Here is a 16,587-nt window from a genome sequence, read left to right on the forward strand (position 1 = left end):
CAGGCTAGCGCTGTCACAAAGAGAAGAGCAGTCACGACCAGAGGAGCTTGTGTATCCAGACGCACAGGCGCCACGAGTGGAGTGGTTCACAAACGAGATGGGGTGGATCGTACCCAGAGATGCGACGATGTCAGCCAGGGCAGTCAACGAAATCAAAGAGAGATGGAACAGGAGGAGAAAGGGGAAACAGCAGAGTATACTAGTGAAGGACGACCGGCAGACGTGGAAGGTCATCTTTGGAAGGGGAAGCCGTATCACGATAAGACACTTCGTGCCTTCTCAAGAGGGGGGGAGGTGTGTCGCTCAGGAGCGCACAAAGTAAATATAATATAATAACATAAGCAGTAGCTATAGATAGTCGTTAAGTAGGCAAGAAGCCGAAATAGTTATAAGTTCAATACCGTACAAAGGCAAGAAGCCGAAATAATTATAAGTTCAATACCGTACAAAGGCAAGAAGCCGAAATAAATTTAAGTTAAACGGAAATATTCAAATTTAAATATCCGGGCGGGCGCGCCAAACAAAGGAAACGGTCACACTGACCAATAGCCACCACAAGCCACACGCGGTATGGCCATGGCTATAGGATTATGAAACTACAGTCACACTGGCGAGGGCCGGGAGGATATAAAAAGGGCGCCGGGGCCCATACAGATGACTCTGCGGCCGACGGCGATCGGAGAAGGTAAGGCTTACACTTTGGAGTGAGCAAACTTCTCTGGGAGTTAACTGCGGAGTCTTTTTCGGGATAGGGTCTAGTACCCCGTCCACCCAATACATTGTAGTTAGTTGTTTCCCCCCCCCTTCCCCTTCTTCCCACCCCCCTAAGGACCGGCCGTCATCAGTGATATCCGACCTTTGGGATCCCACACCCCAAGACCGACCGTCATTAGTGACACCCGATCTTCTGGGGACTCCACCACTCGGTTCTCCGAGGCGCTCCTCGGCCGTCTGCCGAACCGATCCCACCTGGTTCTCACCCGGGTTGCGTCGGTCCGCAACGCGCCCTGACCACCACTCGGTTCTCCGAGGCGCTCCTCGGCCGTCTGCCGATCCGATCCCACCTGGTTCTCACCCGGGTTGCGTCGGTCCGCAACGCGCCCTGACCACCACTCGGTTCTCCGAGGCGCTCCTCGACCGTCTGCCGAACCGATCCCACCTGGTTCTCACCCGGGTTGCGTCGGTCCGCAACGCGCCCTGACCACCACTCGGTTCTCCGAGGCCCACAGCCGGCCCTGCGCGCCCGGAACTAAGACCGATCAGATCGGCAAGGCCGACCCCTCGTGGTCGCGACACTTCTCACTCCCTGGTAGACCCAAGCGGCCTCCACCCTCTGCTCGAAACTGGTAGCCCCAAGCGGCCTCCACCCTCTTCTCGGAACTGGTAGACCCAAGCGGCCTCCAAACTGTCTCATCTTCCTAGACATAAGCATAGCCAAGAGGGACGTGGCTTTTCTTTCTCATCCACAGGGTACCCGCCGCCGCCACCGCCACCGCCGCCAACGCCGCGACGACGACACCCAACGCCGACAACCAACGCCGACGCCCAACGACGACGCCGAACTCTATATATCCTATGTAACAAATAATTCTTAATAAACGCATACCGATTCGATTTCACTGAACCCCGCTTACGTGTCACACTCTGGGAACCGGGTCGAACTCTTCCAGCAACCACTCCTGACATAAATAAATGTTGGAACGAACACCTGGACACCGTTGAGCTACCTCAGCAAAGCAGGATCGTTACATGGCAAAGCTGGATCAAGTGACGCTCAGGAGCGCACAAAGTAGATATAATATCATAAGCAGTAGCTATAGATAGTCGTTAAGTAGGCAAGAAGCCGAAATAATTATAAGTTCAAAGGCAAGAAGCCGAAATAAATTTAAGTTAAATGGAAATATTCAAATTTAAATATCCGGGCGGGCGCGCCAAACAAAGGAAACGGTCACACTGACCAATAGCCACCACAAGCCACACGCGGTATGGCCATGGCTATAGGATTATGAAACTACAGTCACACTGGCGAGGGCCGGGAGGATATAAAAAGGGCGCCGGTGGCCCATACAGATCACTCTGCGGCCGACGGCGATCGGAGAAGGTAAGGCTTACACTTTGAAATGAGCAAACTTCTCTGGGAGTTAACTGCGGAGTCTTTTTCGGGATAGGGTCTAGTACCCCGTCCACCCAATACATTGTAGTTAGTTGTTTCCCCCTCCCTTCCCCTTCTTCCCACCCCCCTAAGGACCGGCCGTCATCAGTGATATCCGACCTTTGGGATCCCACACCCCAAGACCGACCGTCATTAGTGACACCCGATCTTCTGGGGACTCCACCACTCGGTTCTCCGAGGCGCTCCTCGGCCGTCTGCCGAACCGATCCCACCTGGTTCTCACCCGGGTTGCGTCGGTCCGCAACGCGCCCTGACCACCACTCGGTTCTCCGAGGCCCACCGCCGGCCCTGCGCGCCCGGAACTAAGACCGATCAGATCGGCAAGGCCGACCCCTCGTGGTCGCGACACTTCTCATTCCCTGGTAGACCCAAGCGGCCTCCACCCTCTTTTCGGAACTGGCAGACCCAAGCGGCTCCACCCTCTTCTCGAAACTGGTAGACCCAAGCGGCCTCCAAACTGTCTCATCCTCCTAGACATAAGCATAGCCAAGAGGGACGTGGCTTTTTCTTTCTCATCCACAGGGTACCCGCCGCCGCCGCCGCCACCGCCGCCACCGCCGCGACGACGACGCCCAACGACGACGCCGAACGACGACACGGAAGACCCCGGCAACCTACGGGCGGACGAGCCCCTGCAGCACGAACTCTATATATACTATGTAACAAATAATTCTTAATAAACGCATACCGATTCGATTTCACTGAACCCGCTTACGTGACATACTCTGGGAACCGGGTCAACCTCTTATAGCAACCACTCCTGACATAAATAAATGTTGGAACGAACACCTGGACAACGTTGAGCTACCTCAGCAAAGCAGGATCGTTACATGGCGCCCGATCAGGTTAAAGTGGTTGCAAAGAGAAAGACATCGGTACAGAGTTATGTCGACGTGGGTTTACCTAGCAACTAAGGCGGATCTGATCAAGTACGCAAGAGAGTTCGGATTAGACACAACAGGAAAAGTGGAGGAGCTAAGACAGATACTGTCAGCATTCGCAAAGAACCCAAACCACACGGAGACGATCATGCAAAGACTAGGAGTACTAGCAGAGAGGCACAAGAAGGAAAAAGGAGCAACGGATCAGAACAGCACACCAGCGGAGGAACTCAACACAATGGCGAACCAGATCGACATACGGGTCAAACAAACCAACACCCCACCACGGCGGGAATCGGAAACTCCAGACATACCGGACAGAAAGGAACAAAAGGTGGAAGTGGAAATCCTAGACCGAGTAAGGAGTTGGGGGATCCGCTACCAAGAACAACCAATCCCTTGGAATTCATCAGCAAGATGGAGGAATGGGCCAAAGGCTACGGCATTCACAAAGATGCCCTGATCCAGACGATGCCATTCATCCTAGAAGGAGTAGCAGTGGACTGGTGGAACACCACACCGAGCCAGATAAGGACATGGGAGGACCTCAGGGAGGAACTGTTAGAATACTTTTTGCCACCAAGATATCAGGAACAGTTGGAAACACAAATAACTCAACTACGGCAGCGAGAAACAGAACCAACAAGGGAATACGCAATGAACCTGAGGAAACTAATGAGATTTACAGAGTATTCAGAAGAGACAAAGCTGGACCGGATATACAGAAATTGCAGAAGCAAAATAAAGCTCTACACGAGACGGTCGGGATTTAAAACATTAACAGAATTCCTGAGGTTGGCAGAAGAAGTGGAAGAAATAGAAACTATGGAAGGAACCAACAGACCAATAACAACAGGAAACCAGAACTTGACGTCGGAAATCTGCATAAGATGCGGAGGAACAGGGCACGCCGCAAGAACCTGCACAAACCCCCCAACACTGTTTTGCTGGGTATGCGGCAGAAATGGAACAAGAACAACGGAATGTTGCCGAGCTGGAGCGGGAAACGCCAGAGGCCTGAGCTTGTAACGCTGGTAGCTCAGGACCAAAAACAAATACCAGCGACAGGTGAACAATTAAGTTGTGACGGATTCCAAATATTTGCCACGGTAAAAATCGGACCAGTAAAAGCAAAAGGAACAGTGGACACAGGAGCTTCACGGAGTGTGATCAGCAAGAGAAGATACAACGAATTGAGAAAATATGGAAAATGGAGGAAGGGAAGGACAGAAATAACATTAGCGAACGGATCAAAGCAAAGATCGGATGGAGACTTTACAACCAACATACAGTTCGCAGGAGAAGAATTCGAGTTGGACTTCCTATCTTAAATCAGGTGACAGGAGGAATATTATTAGGAATAGACTTTCTGGCCAAAACGCGCACAAGAATCCAATGCGGAAACCTGGAATTAGATATCACCGAGGCAGAGACAACACAAGGAGAAATAGAACCCGAGCAGAGCACAGACGATACGGAGCCGACGGAGGAGGAAATCAGCAAATTTCTGGAACAACAAAGGCAAGTATTCGAGGGAATGAAGGGAACCAGTAATATCACGACACATAAAATTTACATGAAGGACGACAGACCGGTAAAACAACGATACTACCCACGGAACCCGAAACAACAAGCGGTAATAAATGAACAAGTGGATGAATTGCTGGCACTAGGGTTGATTGAACCATCACACAGTCCATACAGCGCGCCAGTAGTATTGGTAAAAAAGAAGAACAACGAGTGGAGAATGTGTGTGGACCATCGGCTGTTGAACGAAAGAACAGAAAAAGACGCCTACCCGGTACCAAGGATGGACTTTATATTAAACCAGCTAAGAGAAGCAAAGTTCATAAGCACGCTAGACCTGAAATCGGGGTATTGGCAGATACCAATGGTAGGTCTCAGTCGACAATACACAGCGTTCACAGTACCGGGACGAGGCTTGTTCCAGTGGAAGGTCATGCCGTTCGGACTCACGACAGCACCAGCCACATTCCAGAGAGCTCTAGATACGGTCATAGGCCCAGAGATGGAGCCATTCGCGTTCGCATACCTGGACGATATCGTGGTAATCGGAAGAAACAAAAAAGAACACTTGGAGAAATTAAGAGAGGTTTTCAGAAGGTTGCAAACGGCAAACCTAAAAATATATGCGGAAAAGTGTCATTTCTTCCAAACCGAGCTAAAATACTTGAGACACATTGTAACCGACAGAGGCATCAGGACGGACCCGGAGAAAGTGGCAGCCATTCGAGAATTACCAGCCCCAAAAGGCACTAAGGAAGTACACAGCTTTTTAGGGATGGCATCATGGTACAGGAAATTCATCCCAGGGTTCACGGAGAAAGCAAGCGCCCTACAAGAACTGGTAAAGAAAGGAAAAAAATTCGAATGGCTGACAGAACATCAAGAGGCGTTCGAGAAGATTAAAGAAAGTTTAACAATGGCACCAGTACTAGCTTGCCCAGACTTCACCAAACAATTCAAGCTACAGACAGACGCAAGCGAGCTGGGGATAGGAGCAGTATTAACCCAGGAAGACGCCGAGGGGGAACATGTCATCTCATACGCAAGCCGGAAGCTGAGCAAGGAAGAGCGAAACTATAGCGCCACAGAAAAAGAGTGCCTGGCAATCTACTGGAGCATCAACAAATACAAAATGTATCTGGAAGGATACCGATTTGTAGTGGTGACGGATCACCTAGCGTTGAAATGGCTAAACTCCATAGAAAGCCCTTCAGGGAGGGTAGCCAGATGGGCGCTCGGACTACAACCGTTCCAATTCGAGATTAGATACCGATAAGGAAAATTGAACGCAGTAGCAGACGCATTGTCCAGGGCCCCACCAGTAGAAATAAAGTCCGCGAACTGTCAGGGCGACTGGTTGAAGAAGGCATACGAGGAGGCGCAGAAAGACCCGAGCATCAAAGAATTCAGAGTAGAAGGAGAAAGACTCTACAAAAGATGCGGGAGAGAAAGGGACAGACAACCATGGAAACTGTGCATTTCAGAAAGCGAGATTCAAACTGTGCTTAAAGAAAACCACTGCAACACAACAGCGGGGCACATGGGGATATTAAAAACACAGAGGAAGATTATGCAACGATATTTTTGGCCCAGAATGCGGAAGGACATTGTCAAATTCGTAAAGGCGTGCGAGAGCTGCCAGCGATACAAATTGTCTCAACAAAAAACCGCAGGGAAAATGCTGACAAGAATAACCGAAGCACCGTGGGAAAGCGTATGTGTCGACTTCGTCGGACCTCTACCACGCACGAGGCATGGAAACACCACACTAATAGTGATAGTGGGTAGATTTTCTAAATGGACTGAACTCGCGGCCATAAGGAGCGCAACGGCAGAGGCATTCCTGAAAATATTTCGTTAACGGATAATCGCCAGAGTGGGTGCGCCAAAAACACTGATATCAGACAATGGGGTCCAGTTTACGGGAGGAAAAACAAAGACCGCCATGGAACAGTGGGGCATACAGCAACAATTCACGGCGCCATATACACCGCAGCAGAACCCAACTGAAAGAACAAACCGAACCATAAAAACCATGATATCACAAATGGCAGGGGAGGAACAAACTAGGTGGGACGAGAATCTGCCGGAGCTAATGCTAGCATACACAGCAGCACATCCGAATCAACGGGATTCAGCCCAGCCCAAATACTATATGGAAGAGAACTCCGACTGCCGGGAGCACTATTCGACAAGGTCACCAAAGGGTCAGGATTAGCGACAGAAACAGTAGCAGCAAGGTGGAAGAGACTACAAGGCATCAGAAGCGAAGCGATCGAGAACATGGAAGGAGCAGCAGAGATACAAAAATACCATTACGACCTACGTAAAAGAGAGTGGAAGCCAAGTGTAGGACAGCTCGTCTGGTGCAAAACACACTACCTATCCAATGCAGCGGAAAAATTCAACGCTAAATTAGCACCGAAATATGACGGGCCATGGGTAGTAGACAAATTTTGTTCACCGGTGATAGTTATATTAAAAAATTGTAAATCGAAGAAAGCAAAACGAGCATACATTGGAGATGTAAAAATGTATGTTGACACTAACCATGAACTAACCAACCGGGATAAGAAAGAAACAAAAGGTAACTCAAACGATGTATTATTAATTTCAGAAAACAACAACATGAACAAATTCGACGTCACAAAGAAGAAGTTCCGGGAGAGCAGCACACGGCTGCAGCAAGAAAGGCGAACGGCGAGGTTGATACCGGCGAGACCAGCAGGGGCGGGCATACGGGCCAGGACAGCACCGACTCGCCTCAGACCACCAATGTGCAGGCTAGCTCTGTCACAAAGAGAAGAGCAGTCGCGACCAGAGGAGCAACAGACAGCCCGACCGCCAGCAAGAACGGCCGTGGCGACCGATAGAGGCGGACGGATCCGGATCGCCCATGTTCCTCGCAGCTCTCTTGAGGCAGTGACCAACGGAAGTGTCCAGGAACAACAGGGAGAACGGGCAAGGACACCGTCGCCAGACCGGGACATCCTGGAGCTACACCCGATGGACATGGATGCACAGGCAGAGGAAGCAACACCAAGCCAGGAGACAGAGGCACGCCCAGACGCACAGGCGCCACGAGTGGAGTGGTTCACAAACGAGATGGGGTGGATCGTACCCAGAGATGCGACGATGTCAGCCAGGGCGGTCAACGAAATCAAAGAGAGATGGAACAGGAGGAGAAAAGGGAAACAGCAGAGTATCCTAGTGAAGGACGACCAGAAGACGTGGAAGGTCATCTTTGGAAGGGGAAGCCGCATCACGATAAGACACTTCGTGCCTTCTCAAGAGGGGGGGAGGTGTGACGCTCAGGAGCGCACAAAGTAGATATAATAACATAAGCAGTAGCTATAGATAGTCGTTAAGTAGGCAAGAAGCCGAAATAATTATAAGTTCAAAGGCAAGAAGCCGAAATAAATTTAAGTTAAATGGAAATATTCAAATTTAAATATCCGGGCGGGCGCGCCAAACAAAGGAAACGGTCACACTGACCAATAGCCACCACAAGCCACACGCGGTATGGCCATGACTATAGGATTATGAAACTACAGTCACACTGGCGAGGGCCGGGAGGATATAAAAAGGGCGCCAGTGGCCCATACAGATCACTCTGCGGCCGACGGCGATCGGAGAAGGTAAGGCTTACACTTTGAAATGAGCAAACTTCTCTGGGAGTTAACTGCGGAGTCTTTTTCGGGATAGGGTCTAGTACCCCGTCCACCCAATACATTGTAGTTAGTTGTTTCCCCCTCCCTTCCCCTTCTTCCCACCCCCCTAAGGACCGGACGTCATCAGTGATATCCGACCTTTGGGATCCCACACCCCAAGACCGACCGTCATTAGTGACACCCGATCTTCTGGGGACTCCACCACTCGGTTCTCCGAGGCGCTCCTCGGCCGTCTGCCGAACCGATCCCACCTGGTTCTCACCCGGGTTGCGTCGGTCCGCAACGCGCCCTGACCACCACTCGGTTCTCCGAGGCGCTCCTCGGCCGTCTGCCGAACCGATCCCACCTGGTTCTCACCCGGGTTGCGTCGGTCCGCAACGCGCCCTGACCACCACTCGGTTCTCCGAGGCCCACCGCCGGCCCTGCGCGCCCGGAACTAAGACCGATCAGATCGGCAAGGCCGACCCCTCGTGGTCGCGACACTTCTCATTTCCTGGTAGACCCAAGCGGCCTCCACCCTCTTTTCGGAACTGGCAGACCCAAGCGGCTCCACCCTCTTCTCGAAACTGGTAGACCCAAGCGGCCTCCAAACTGTCTCATCCTCCTAGACATAAGCATAGCCAAGAGGGACGTGGCTTTTTCTTTCTCATCCACAGGGTACCCGCCGCCGCCGCCGCCACCGCCGCGACGACGACGCCCAACGACGACGCCGAACGACGACACGGAAGACCCCGGCAACCTACGGGCGGACGAGCCCCTGCAGCACGAACTCTATATATACTATGTAACAAATAATTCTTAATAAACGCATACCGATTCGATTTCACTGAACCCGCTTACATGACATACTCTGGGAACCGGGTCAACCTCTTATAGCAACCACTCCTGACATAAATAAATGTTGGAACGAACACCTGGACAACGTTGAGCTACCTCAGCAAAGCAGGATCGTTACATGGCGCCCGATCAGGTTAAAGTGGTTGCAAAGAGAAAGACATCGGTACAGAGTTATGTCGACGTGGGTTTACCTAGCAACTAAGGCGGATCTGATCAAGTACGCAAGAGAGTTCGGATTAGACACAACAGGAAAAGTGGAGGAGCTAAGACAGATACTGTCAGCATTCGCAAAGAACCCAAACCACACGGAGACGATCATGCAAAGACTAGGAGTACTAGCAGAGAGGCACAAGAAGGAAAAAGGAGCAACGGATCAGAACAGCACACCAGCGGAGGAACTCAACACAATGGCGAACCAGATCGACATACGGGTCAAACAAACCAACACCCCACCACGGCGGGAATCGGAAACTCCAGACATACCGGACAGAAAGGAACAAAAGGTGGAAGTGGAAATCCTAGACCAAGTAAGGAGTTGGGGGATCCGCTACCAAGAACAACCAATCCCTTGGAATTCATCAGCAAGATGGAGGAATGGGCCAAAGGCTACGGCATTCACAAAGATGCCCTGATCCAGACGATGCCATTCATCCTAGAAGGAGTAGCAGTGGACTGGTGGAACACCACACCGAGCCAGATAAGGACATGGGAGGACCTCAGGGAGGAACTGTTAGAATACTTTTTGCCACCAAGATATCAGGAACAGTTGGAAACACAAATAACTCAACTACGGCAGCGAGAAACAGAACCAACAAGGGAATACGCAATGAACCTGAGGAAACTAATGAGATTTACAGAGTATTCAGAAGAGACAAAGCTGGACCGGGTATACAGAAATTGCAGAAGCAAAATAAAGCTCTACACGAGACGGTCGGGATTTAAAACATTAACAGAATTCCTGAGGTTGGCAGAAGAAGTGGAAGAAATAGAAACTATGGAAGGAACCAACAGACCAATAACAACAGGAAACCAGAACTTGACGTCGGAAATCTGCATAAGATGCGGAGGAACAGGGCACGCCGCAAGAACCTGCACAAACCCCCCAACACTGTTTTGCTGGGTATGCGGCAGAAATGGAACAAGAACAACGGAATGTTGCCGAGCTGGAGCGGGAAACGCCAGAGGCCTGAGCTTGTAACGCTGGTAGCTCAGGACCAAAAACAAATACCAGCGACAGGTGAACAATTAAGTTGTGACGGATTCCAAATATTTGCCACGGTAAAAATCGGACCAGTAAAAGCAAAAGGAACAGTGGACACAGGAGCTTCACGGAGTGTGATCAGCAAGAGAAGATACAACGAATTGAGAAAATATGGAAAATGGAGGAAGGGAAGGACAGAAATAACATTAGCGAACGGATCAAAGCAAAGATCGGATGGAGACTTTACAACCAACATACAGTTCGCAGGAGAAGAATTCGAGTTGGACTTCCTCATCTTAAATCAGGTGACAGGAGGAATATTATTAGGAATAGACTTTCTGGCCAAAACGCGCACAAGAATCCAATGCGGAAACCTGGAATTAGATATCACCGAGGCAGAGACAACACAAGGAGAAATAGAACCCGAGCAGAGCACAGACGATACGGAGCCGACGGAGGAGGAAATCAGCAAATTTCTGGAACAACAAAGGCAAGTATTCGAGGGAATGAAGGGAACCAGTAATATCACGACACATAAAATTTACATGAAGGACGACAGACCGGTAAAACAACGATACTACCCACGGAACCCGAAACAACAAGCGGTAATAAATGAACAAGTGGATGAATTGCTGGCACTAGGGTTGATTGAACCATCACACAGTCCATACAGCGCGCCAGTAGTATTGGTAAAAAAGAAGAACAACGAGTGGAGAATGTGTGTGGACTATCGGCTGTTGAACGAAAGAACAGAACAAGACGCCTACCCGGTACCAAGGATGGACTTTATATTAAACCAGCTAAGGAAGGCAAAGTTCATAAGCACGCTAGACCTGAAATCGGGGTATTGGCAGATACCAATGGTAGGTCTCAGTCGACAATACACAGCGTTCACAGTACCGGGACGAGGCTTGTTCCAGTGGAAGGTCATGCCGTTCGGACTCACGACAGCACCAGCCACATTCCAGAGAGCTCTAGATACGGTCATAGGCCCAGAGATGGAGCCATTCGCGTTCGCATACCTGGACGATATCGTGGTAATCGGAAGAAACAAAAAAGAACACTTGGAGAAATTAAGAGAGGTTTTCAGAAGGTTGCAAGCGGCAAACCTAAAAATAAATGCGGAAAAGTGTCATTTCTTCCAAACCGAGCTAAAATACTTGGGACACATTGTAACCGACAGAGGCATCAGGACGGACCCGGAGAAAGTGGCAGCCATTCGAGAATTACCAGCCCCAAAAGGCACTAAGGAAGTACACAGCTTTTAGGGATGGCATCATGGTACAGGAAATTCATCCCAGGGTTCACGGAGAAAGCAAGCGCCCTACAAGAACTGGTAAAGAAAGGAAAAAAATTCGAATGGCTGACAGAACATCAAGAGGCGTTCGAGAAGATTAAAGAAAGTTTAACAATGGCACCAGTACTAGCTTGCCCAGACTTCACCAAACAATTCAAGCTACAGACAGACGCAAGCGAGCTGGGGATAGGAGCAGTATTAACCCAGGAAGACGCCGAGGGGGAACATGTCATCTCATACGCAAGCCGGAAGCTGAGCAAGGAAGAGCGAAACTATAGCGCCACAGAAAAAGAGTGCCTGGCAATCTACTGGAGCATCAACAAATACAAAATGTATCTGGAAGGATACCGATTTGTAGTGGTGACGGATCACCTAGCGTTGAAATGGCTAAACTCCATAGAAAGCCCTTCAGGGAGGGTAGCCAGATGGGCGCTCGGACTACAACCGTTCCAATTCGAGATTAGATACCGAAAAGGAAAATTGAACGCAGTAGCAGACGCATTGTCCAGGGCCCCACCAGTAGAAATAAAGTCCGCGAACTGTCAGGGCGACTGGTTGAAGAAGGCATACGAGGAGGCGCAGAAAGACCCGAGCATCAAAGAATTCAGAGTAGAAGGAGAAAGACTCTACAAAAGATGCGGGAGAGAAAGGGACAGACAACCATGGAAACTGTGCATTTCAGAAAGCGAGATTCAAACTGTGCTTAAAGAAAACCACTGCAACACAACAGCGGGGCACATGGGGATATTAAAAACACAGAGGAAGATTATGCAACGATATTTTTGGCCCAGAATGCGGAAGGACATTGTCAAATTCGTAAAGGCGTGCGAGAGCTGCCAGTGATACAAATTGTCTCAACAAAAAACCGCAGGGAAAATGCTGACAAGAATAACCGAAGCACCGTGGGAAAGCGTATGTGTCGACTTCGTCGGACCTCTACCACGCACGAGGCATGGAAACACCACACTAATAGTGATAGTGGGTAGATTTTCTAAATGGACTGAACTCGCGGCCATAAGGAGCGCAACGGCAGAGGCATTCCTGAAAATATTTCGTTAACGGATAATCGCCAGAGTGGGTGCGCCAAAAACACTGATATCAGACAATGGGGTCCAGTTTACGGGAGGAAAAACAAAGACCGCCATGGAACAGTGGGGCATACAGCAACAATTCACGGCGCCATATACACCGCAGCAGAACCCAACTGAAAGAACAAACCGAACCATAAAAACCATGATATCACAAATGGCAGGGGAGGAACAAACTAGGTGGGACGAGAATCTGCCGGAGCTAATGCTAGCATACACAGCAGCACATCCGAATCAACGGGATTCAGCCCAGCCCAAATACTATATGGAAGAGAACTCCGACTGCCGGGAGCACTATTCGACAAGGTCACCAAAGGGTCAGGATTAGCGACAGAAACAGTAGCAGCAAGGTGGAAGAGACTACAAGGCATCAGAAGCGAAGCGATCGAGAACATGGAAGGAGCAGCAGAGATACAAAAATACCATTACGACCTACGTAAAAGAGAGTGGAAGCCAAGTGTAGGACAGCTCGTCTGGTGCAAAACACACTACCTATCCAATGCAGCGGAAAAATTCAACGCTAAATTAGCACCGAAATATGACGGGCCATGGGTAGTAGACAAATTTTGTTCACCGGTGATAGTTATATTAAAAAATTGTAAATCGAAGAAAGCAAAACGCGCATACATTGGAGATGTAAAAATGTATGTTGACACTAACCATGAACTAACCAACCGGGATAAGAAGGAAACAAAAGGTAACTCAAACGATGTATTATTAATTTCAGAAAACAACAACATGAACAAATTCGACGTCACAAAGAAGAAGTTCCGGGAGAGCAGCACACGGCTGCAGCAAGAAAGGCGAACGGCGAGGTTGATACCGGCGAGACCAGCAGGGGCGGGCATACGGGCCAGGACAGCACCGACTCGCCTCAGACCACCAATGTGCAGGCTAGCTCTGTCACAAAGAGAAGAGCAGTCGCGACCAGAGGAGCAACAGACAGCCCGACCGCCAGCAAGAACGGCCGTGGCGACCGATAGAGGCGGACGGATCCGGATCGCCCATGTTCCTCGCAGCTCTCTTGAGGCAGTGACCAACGGAAGTGTCCAGGAACAACAGGGAGAACGGGCAAGGACACCGTCGCCAGACCGGGACATCCTGGAGCTACACCCGATGGACATGGATGCACAGGCAGAGGAAGCAACACCAAGCCAGGAGACAGAGGCACGCCCAGACGCACAGGCGCCACGAGTGGAGTGGTTCACAAACGAGATGGGGTGGATCGTACCCAGAGATGCGACGATGTCAGCCAGGGCGGTCAACGAAATCAAAGAGAGATGGAACAGGAGGAGAAAAGGGAAACAGCAGAGTATCCTAGTGAAGGACGACCAGAAGACGTGGAAGGTCATCTTTGGAAGGGGAAGCCGCATCACGATAAGACACTTCGTGCCTTCTCAAGAGGGGGGGAGGTGTGACGCTCAGGAGCGCACAAAGTAGATATAATAACATAAGCAGTAGCTATAGATAGTCGTTAAGTAGGCAAGAAGTCACACTGGCGAGGGCCGGGAGGATATAAAAAGGGCGCCAGTGGCCCATACAGATCACTCTGCGGCCGACGGCGATCGGATAAGGTAAGGCTTACCCTTTGGAGTGAGCAAACTTCTCTGGGAGTTAACTGCGGAGTCTTTTTCAGGATAGGGTCTAGTACCCCGTCCACCCAATACATTGTAGTTAGTTGTTTCCCCCCCCCCCCCCCCCCCCCCCCCCCCCCCCCTTCCCCTTCTTCCCACCCCCCTAAGGACCGGCCGTCATCAGTGATATCCGACCTTTGGGATCCCACACCCCAAGACCGACCGTCATTAGTGACACCCGATCTTCTGGGGACTCCACCACTCGGTTCTCCGAGGCGCTCCTCGGCCGTCTGCCGAACCGATCCCACCTGGTTCTCACCCGGGTTGCGTCGGTCCGCAACGCGCTCTGACCACCACTCGGTTCTCCGAGGCGCTCCTCGGCCGTCTGCCGAACCGATCCCACCTGGTTCTCACCCGGGTTGCGTCGGTCCGCAACGCGCCCTGACCACCACTCGGTTCTCCGAGGCCCACCGCCGCCCCTGCGCGCCCGGAACTAAGACCGATCAGATCGGCAAGGCCGACCCCTCGTGGTCGCGACACTTCTCATTCCCTGGTAGACCCAAGCGGCCTCCACCCTCTTTTCGGAACTGGCAGACCCAAGCGGCTCCACCCTCTTCTCGAAACTGGTAGACCCAAGCGGCCTCCAAACTGTCTCATCCTCCTAGACATAAGCATAGCCAAGAGGGACGTGGCTTTTTCTTTCTCATCCACAGGGTACCCGCCGCCGCCGCCGCCACCGCCGCCACCGCCGCGACGACGACGCCCAACGACGACGCCGAACGACGACACGGAAGACCCCGGCAACCTACGGGCGGACGAGCCCCTGCAGCACGAACTCTATATATACTATGTAACAAATAATTCTTAATAAACGCATACCGATTCGATTTCACTGAACCCGCTTACGTGTCATACTCTGGGAACCGGGTCAACCTCTTATAGCAACGACTCCTGACATAAATAAATGTTGGAACGAACACCTGGACAACGTTGAGCTACCTCAGCAAAGCAGGATCGTTACAAGCAATGACGACTTACAAGGGGATGACTTTAGTTCTCCGACATCAGAAGTGGGATTCGGCCCTAACCAAACTTTGTCAAGGGATGTCTTCGCGTTGTTGGAGCAACAATACCGGAATTTTCTGGAACTGGTTAAGAAGCTACAGATGCCTGCAAGCACAGTACAACAGACTAGCGAGATTTGCTTGCGGCCCAGTGGTTATCACAAATATGCTACCAAGGAATAACATGGCAATAGTTTCGGCAATTGTTTGAGCAGCGATACGAGACTTTAGAGACGCCAGCTCCTGTTAATTTTAATCTTCTGAATAGTCGCCCAAGGAACGGTGAGATCTTGCGTGTTTTTGCCAGTCGCAGCGTGAAGTCACTGTGCACAAAATTGCGTAAATCATGCTTTCGGCAAGTCAGTTATACAAAATCACTGCAACTATAATATGCAATAATTTCAATTGAACCTATCGTGCGTTTAATTTCTAATTCTATACTAAAGGGTGGCTTTTTGGTTGTTTTCCCTATAAACATTTTGGTGACCCCGAAGTGATATTCGTTTAATCAATGTCTGCATGTCGGTTTTAAACATTGTTTAATATCGTTTAAGCAATACATTTTTTTCGCTGTCGTTTGCTGCATCTCGGTCACAAACACACGAACACTTTAAGTGCGCGCTGCCGGCCGGCCGTTTGTTTTTTTTTCGCATTTTCGCGCTGTGAAAGAAGCAAAATTGTGTTGTGCTGCAAACATTAAACATAAAAGGAATCTCAATTAATTGTTTTTAAACGCGTATATTGCATACATATATGTGTAAATAGCCGTGTATGTGTATGGTCACATACATTACTTTGCCAAGTCAGTGCGCTGTTGCTAGGCAACAATTTCGGTGAAAAGAACAAAAACAAAGTCAAAGGTTCCGTTACGTTGTTGGCGACGCTCGGTTCATTAGCATTTGCGCGGCAACAGGCATAGGGTGTTTCCTGCCCTCTGAATCCGGTCAGACAATTAAAAAATGGTTAGCCCAGGAGACGCGATTCAGCCTCAAAATGATGCTCCCAGTGACATCGAGTTTTACCGAGCCAAAGTGCGTTCAGTTTTGCGGAAGTTAAACGCAATGAAAGATTATTAAACTGCTGGAGCTAGTGAGCAGTTTGATGAATCTGATGTCCGCGCGCGGCTGGAATGGGGAACTCTATGAACTTGGAATTCGATTCTGCACAGACTTCGCTGGAAAAACCGGACTTTTCGGAGATAAGTAAAGATACGCGGTTTGAATTTTCCACAATCTTAATGGATTTAAAGGCGAAGCTAAATCGGGCCTTAGCAG

General features: G+C 50.1%; 2 protein-coding genes and 1 long non-coding RNA gene across 3 annotated transcripts; all 3 read left to right on the forward strand.

Moving 5' to 3' along the window:
• The first annotated feature begins 340 nt into the window (after positions 1-340).
• On the forward strand, positions 341-941 carry LOC128264042 (uncharacterized). Its single transcript, XR_008268642.1, has 2 exons — positions 341-601; positions 636-941. It is a non-coding gene; the product is annotated as an uncharacterized LOC128264042 (long non-coding RNA).
• A 6,268-nt stretch (positions 942-7,209) lies between these two features.
• LOC128264050 (AP-4 complex accessory subunit RUSC1-like) lies at positions 7,210-9,054 on the forward strand. Its single transcript, XM_052999346.1, has 4 exons — positions 7,210-7,883; positions 8,136-8,219; positions 8,471-8,748; positions 8,909-9,054. Exons 1-4 carry the CDS (start codon positions 7,210-7,212, stop codon positions 9,052-9,054), a joined length of 1,182 nt encoding a protein of 393 aa, XP_052855306.1.
• A 208-nt stretch (positions 9,055-9,262) lies between these two features.
• On the forward strand, positions 9,263-11,558 carry LOC128264051 (uncharacterized protein K02A2.6-like). Its single transcript, XM_052999348.1, has 3 exons — positions 9,263-9,616; positions 9,676-9,975; positions 10,053-11,558. Exons 1-3 carry the CDS (start codon positions 9,263-9,265, stop codon positions 11,556-11,558), a joined length of 2,160 nt encoding a protein of 719 aa, XP_052855308.1.
• The last annotated feature ends 5,029 nt before the right edge of the window (positions 11,559-16,587 follow it).

This window comes from Drosophila gunungcola, unplaced genomic scaffold (genome assembly GCF_025200985.1).
Source record: "Drosophila gunungcola strain Sukarami unplaced genomic scaffold, Dgunungcola_SK_2 000054F, whole genome shotgun sequence".
Taxonomy (NCBI): domain Eukaryota; kingdom Metazoa; phylum Arthropoda; class Insecta; order Diptera; family Drosophilidae; genus Drosophila; species Drosophila gunungcola.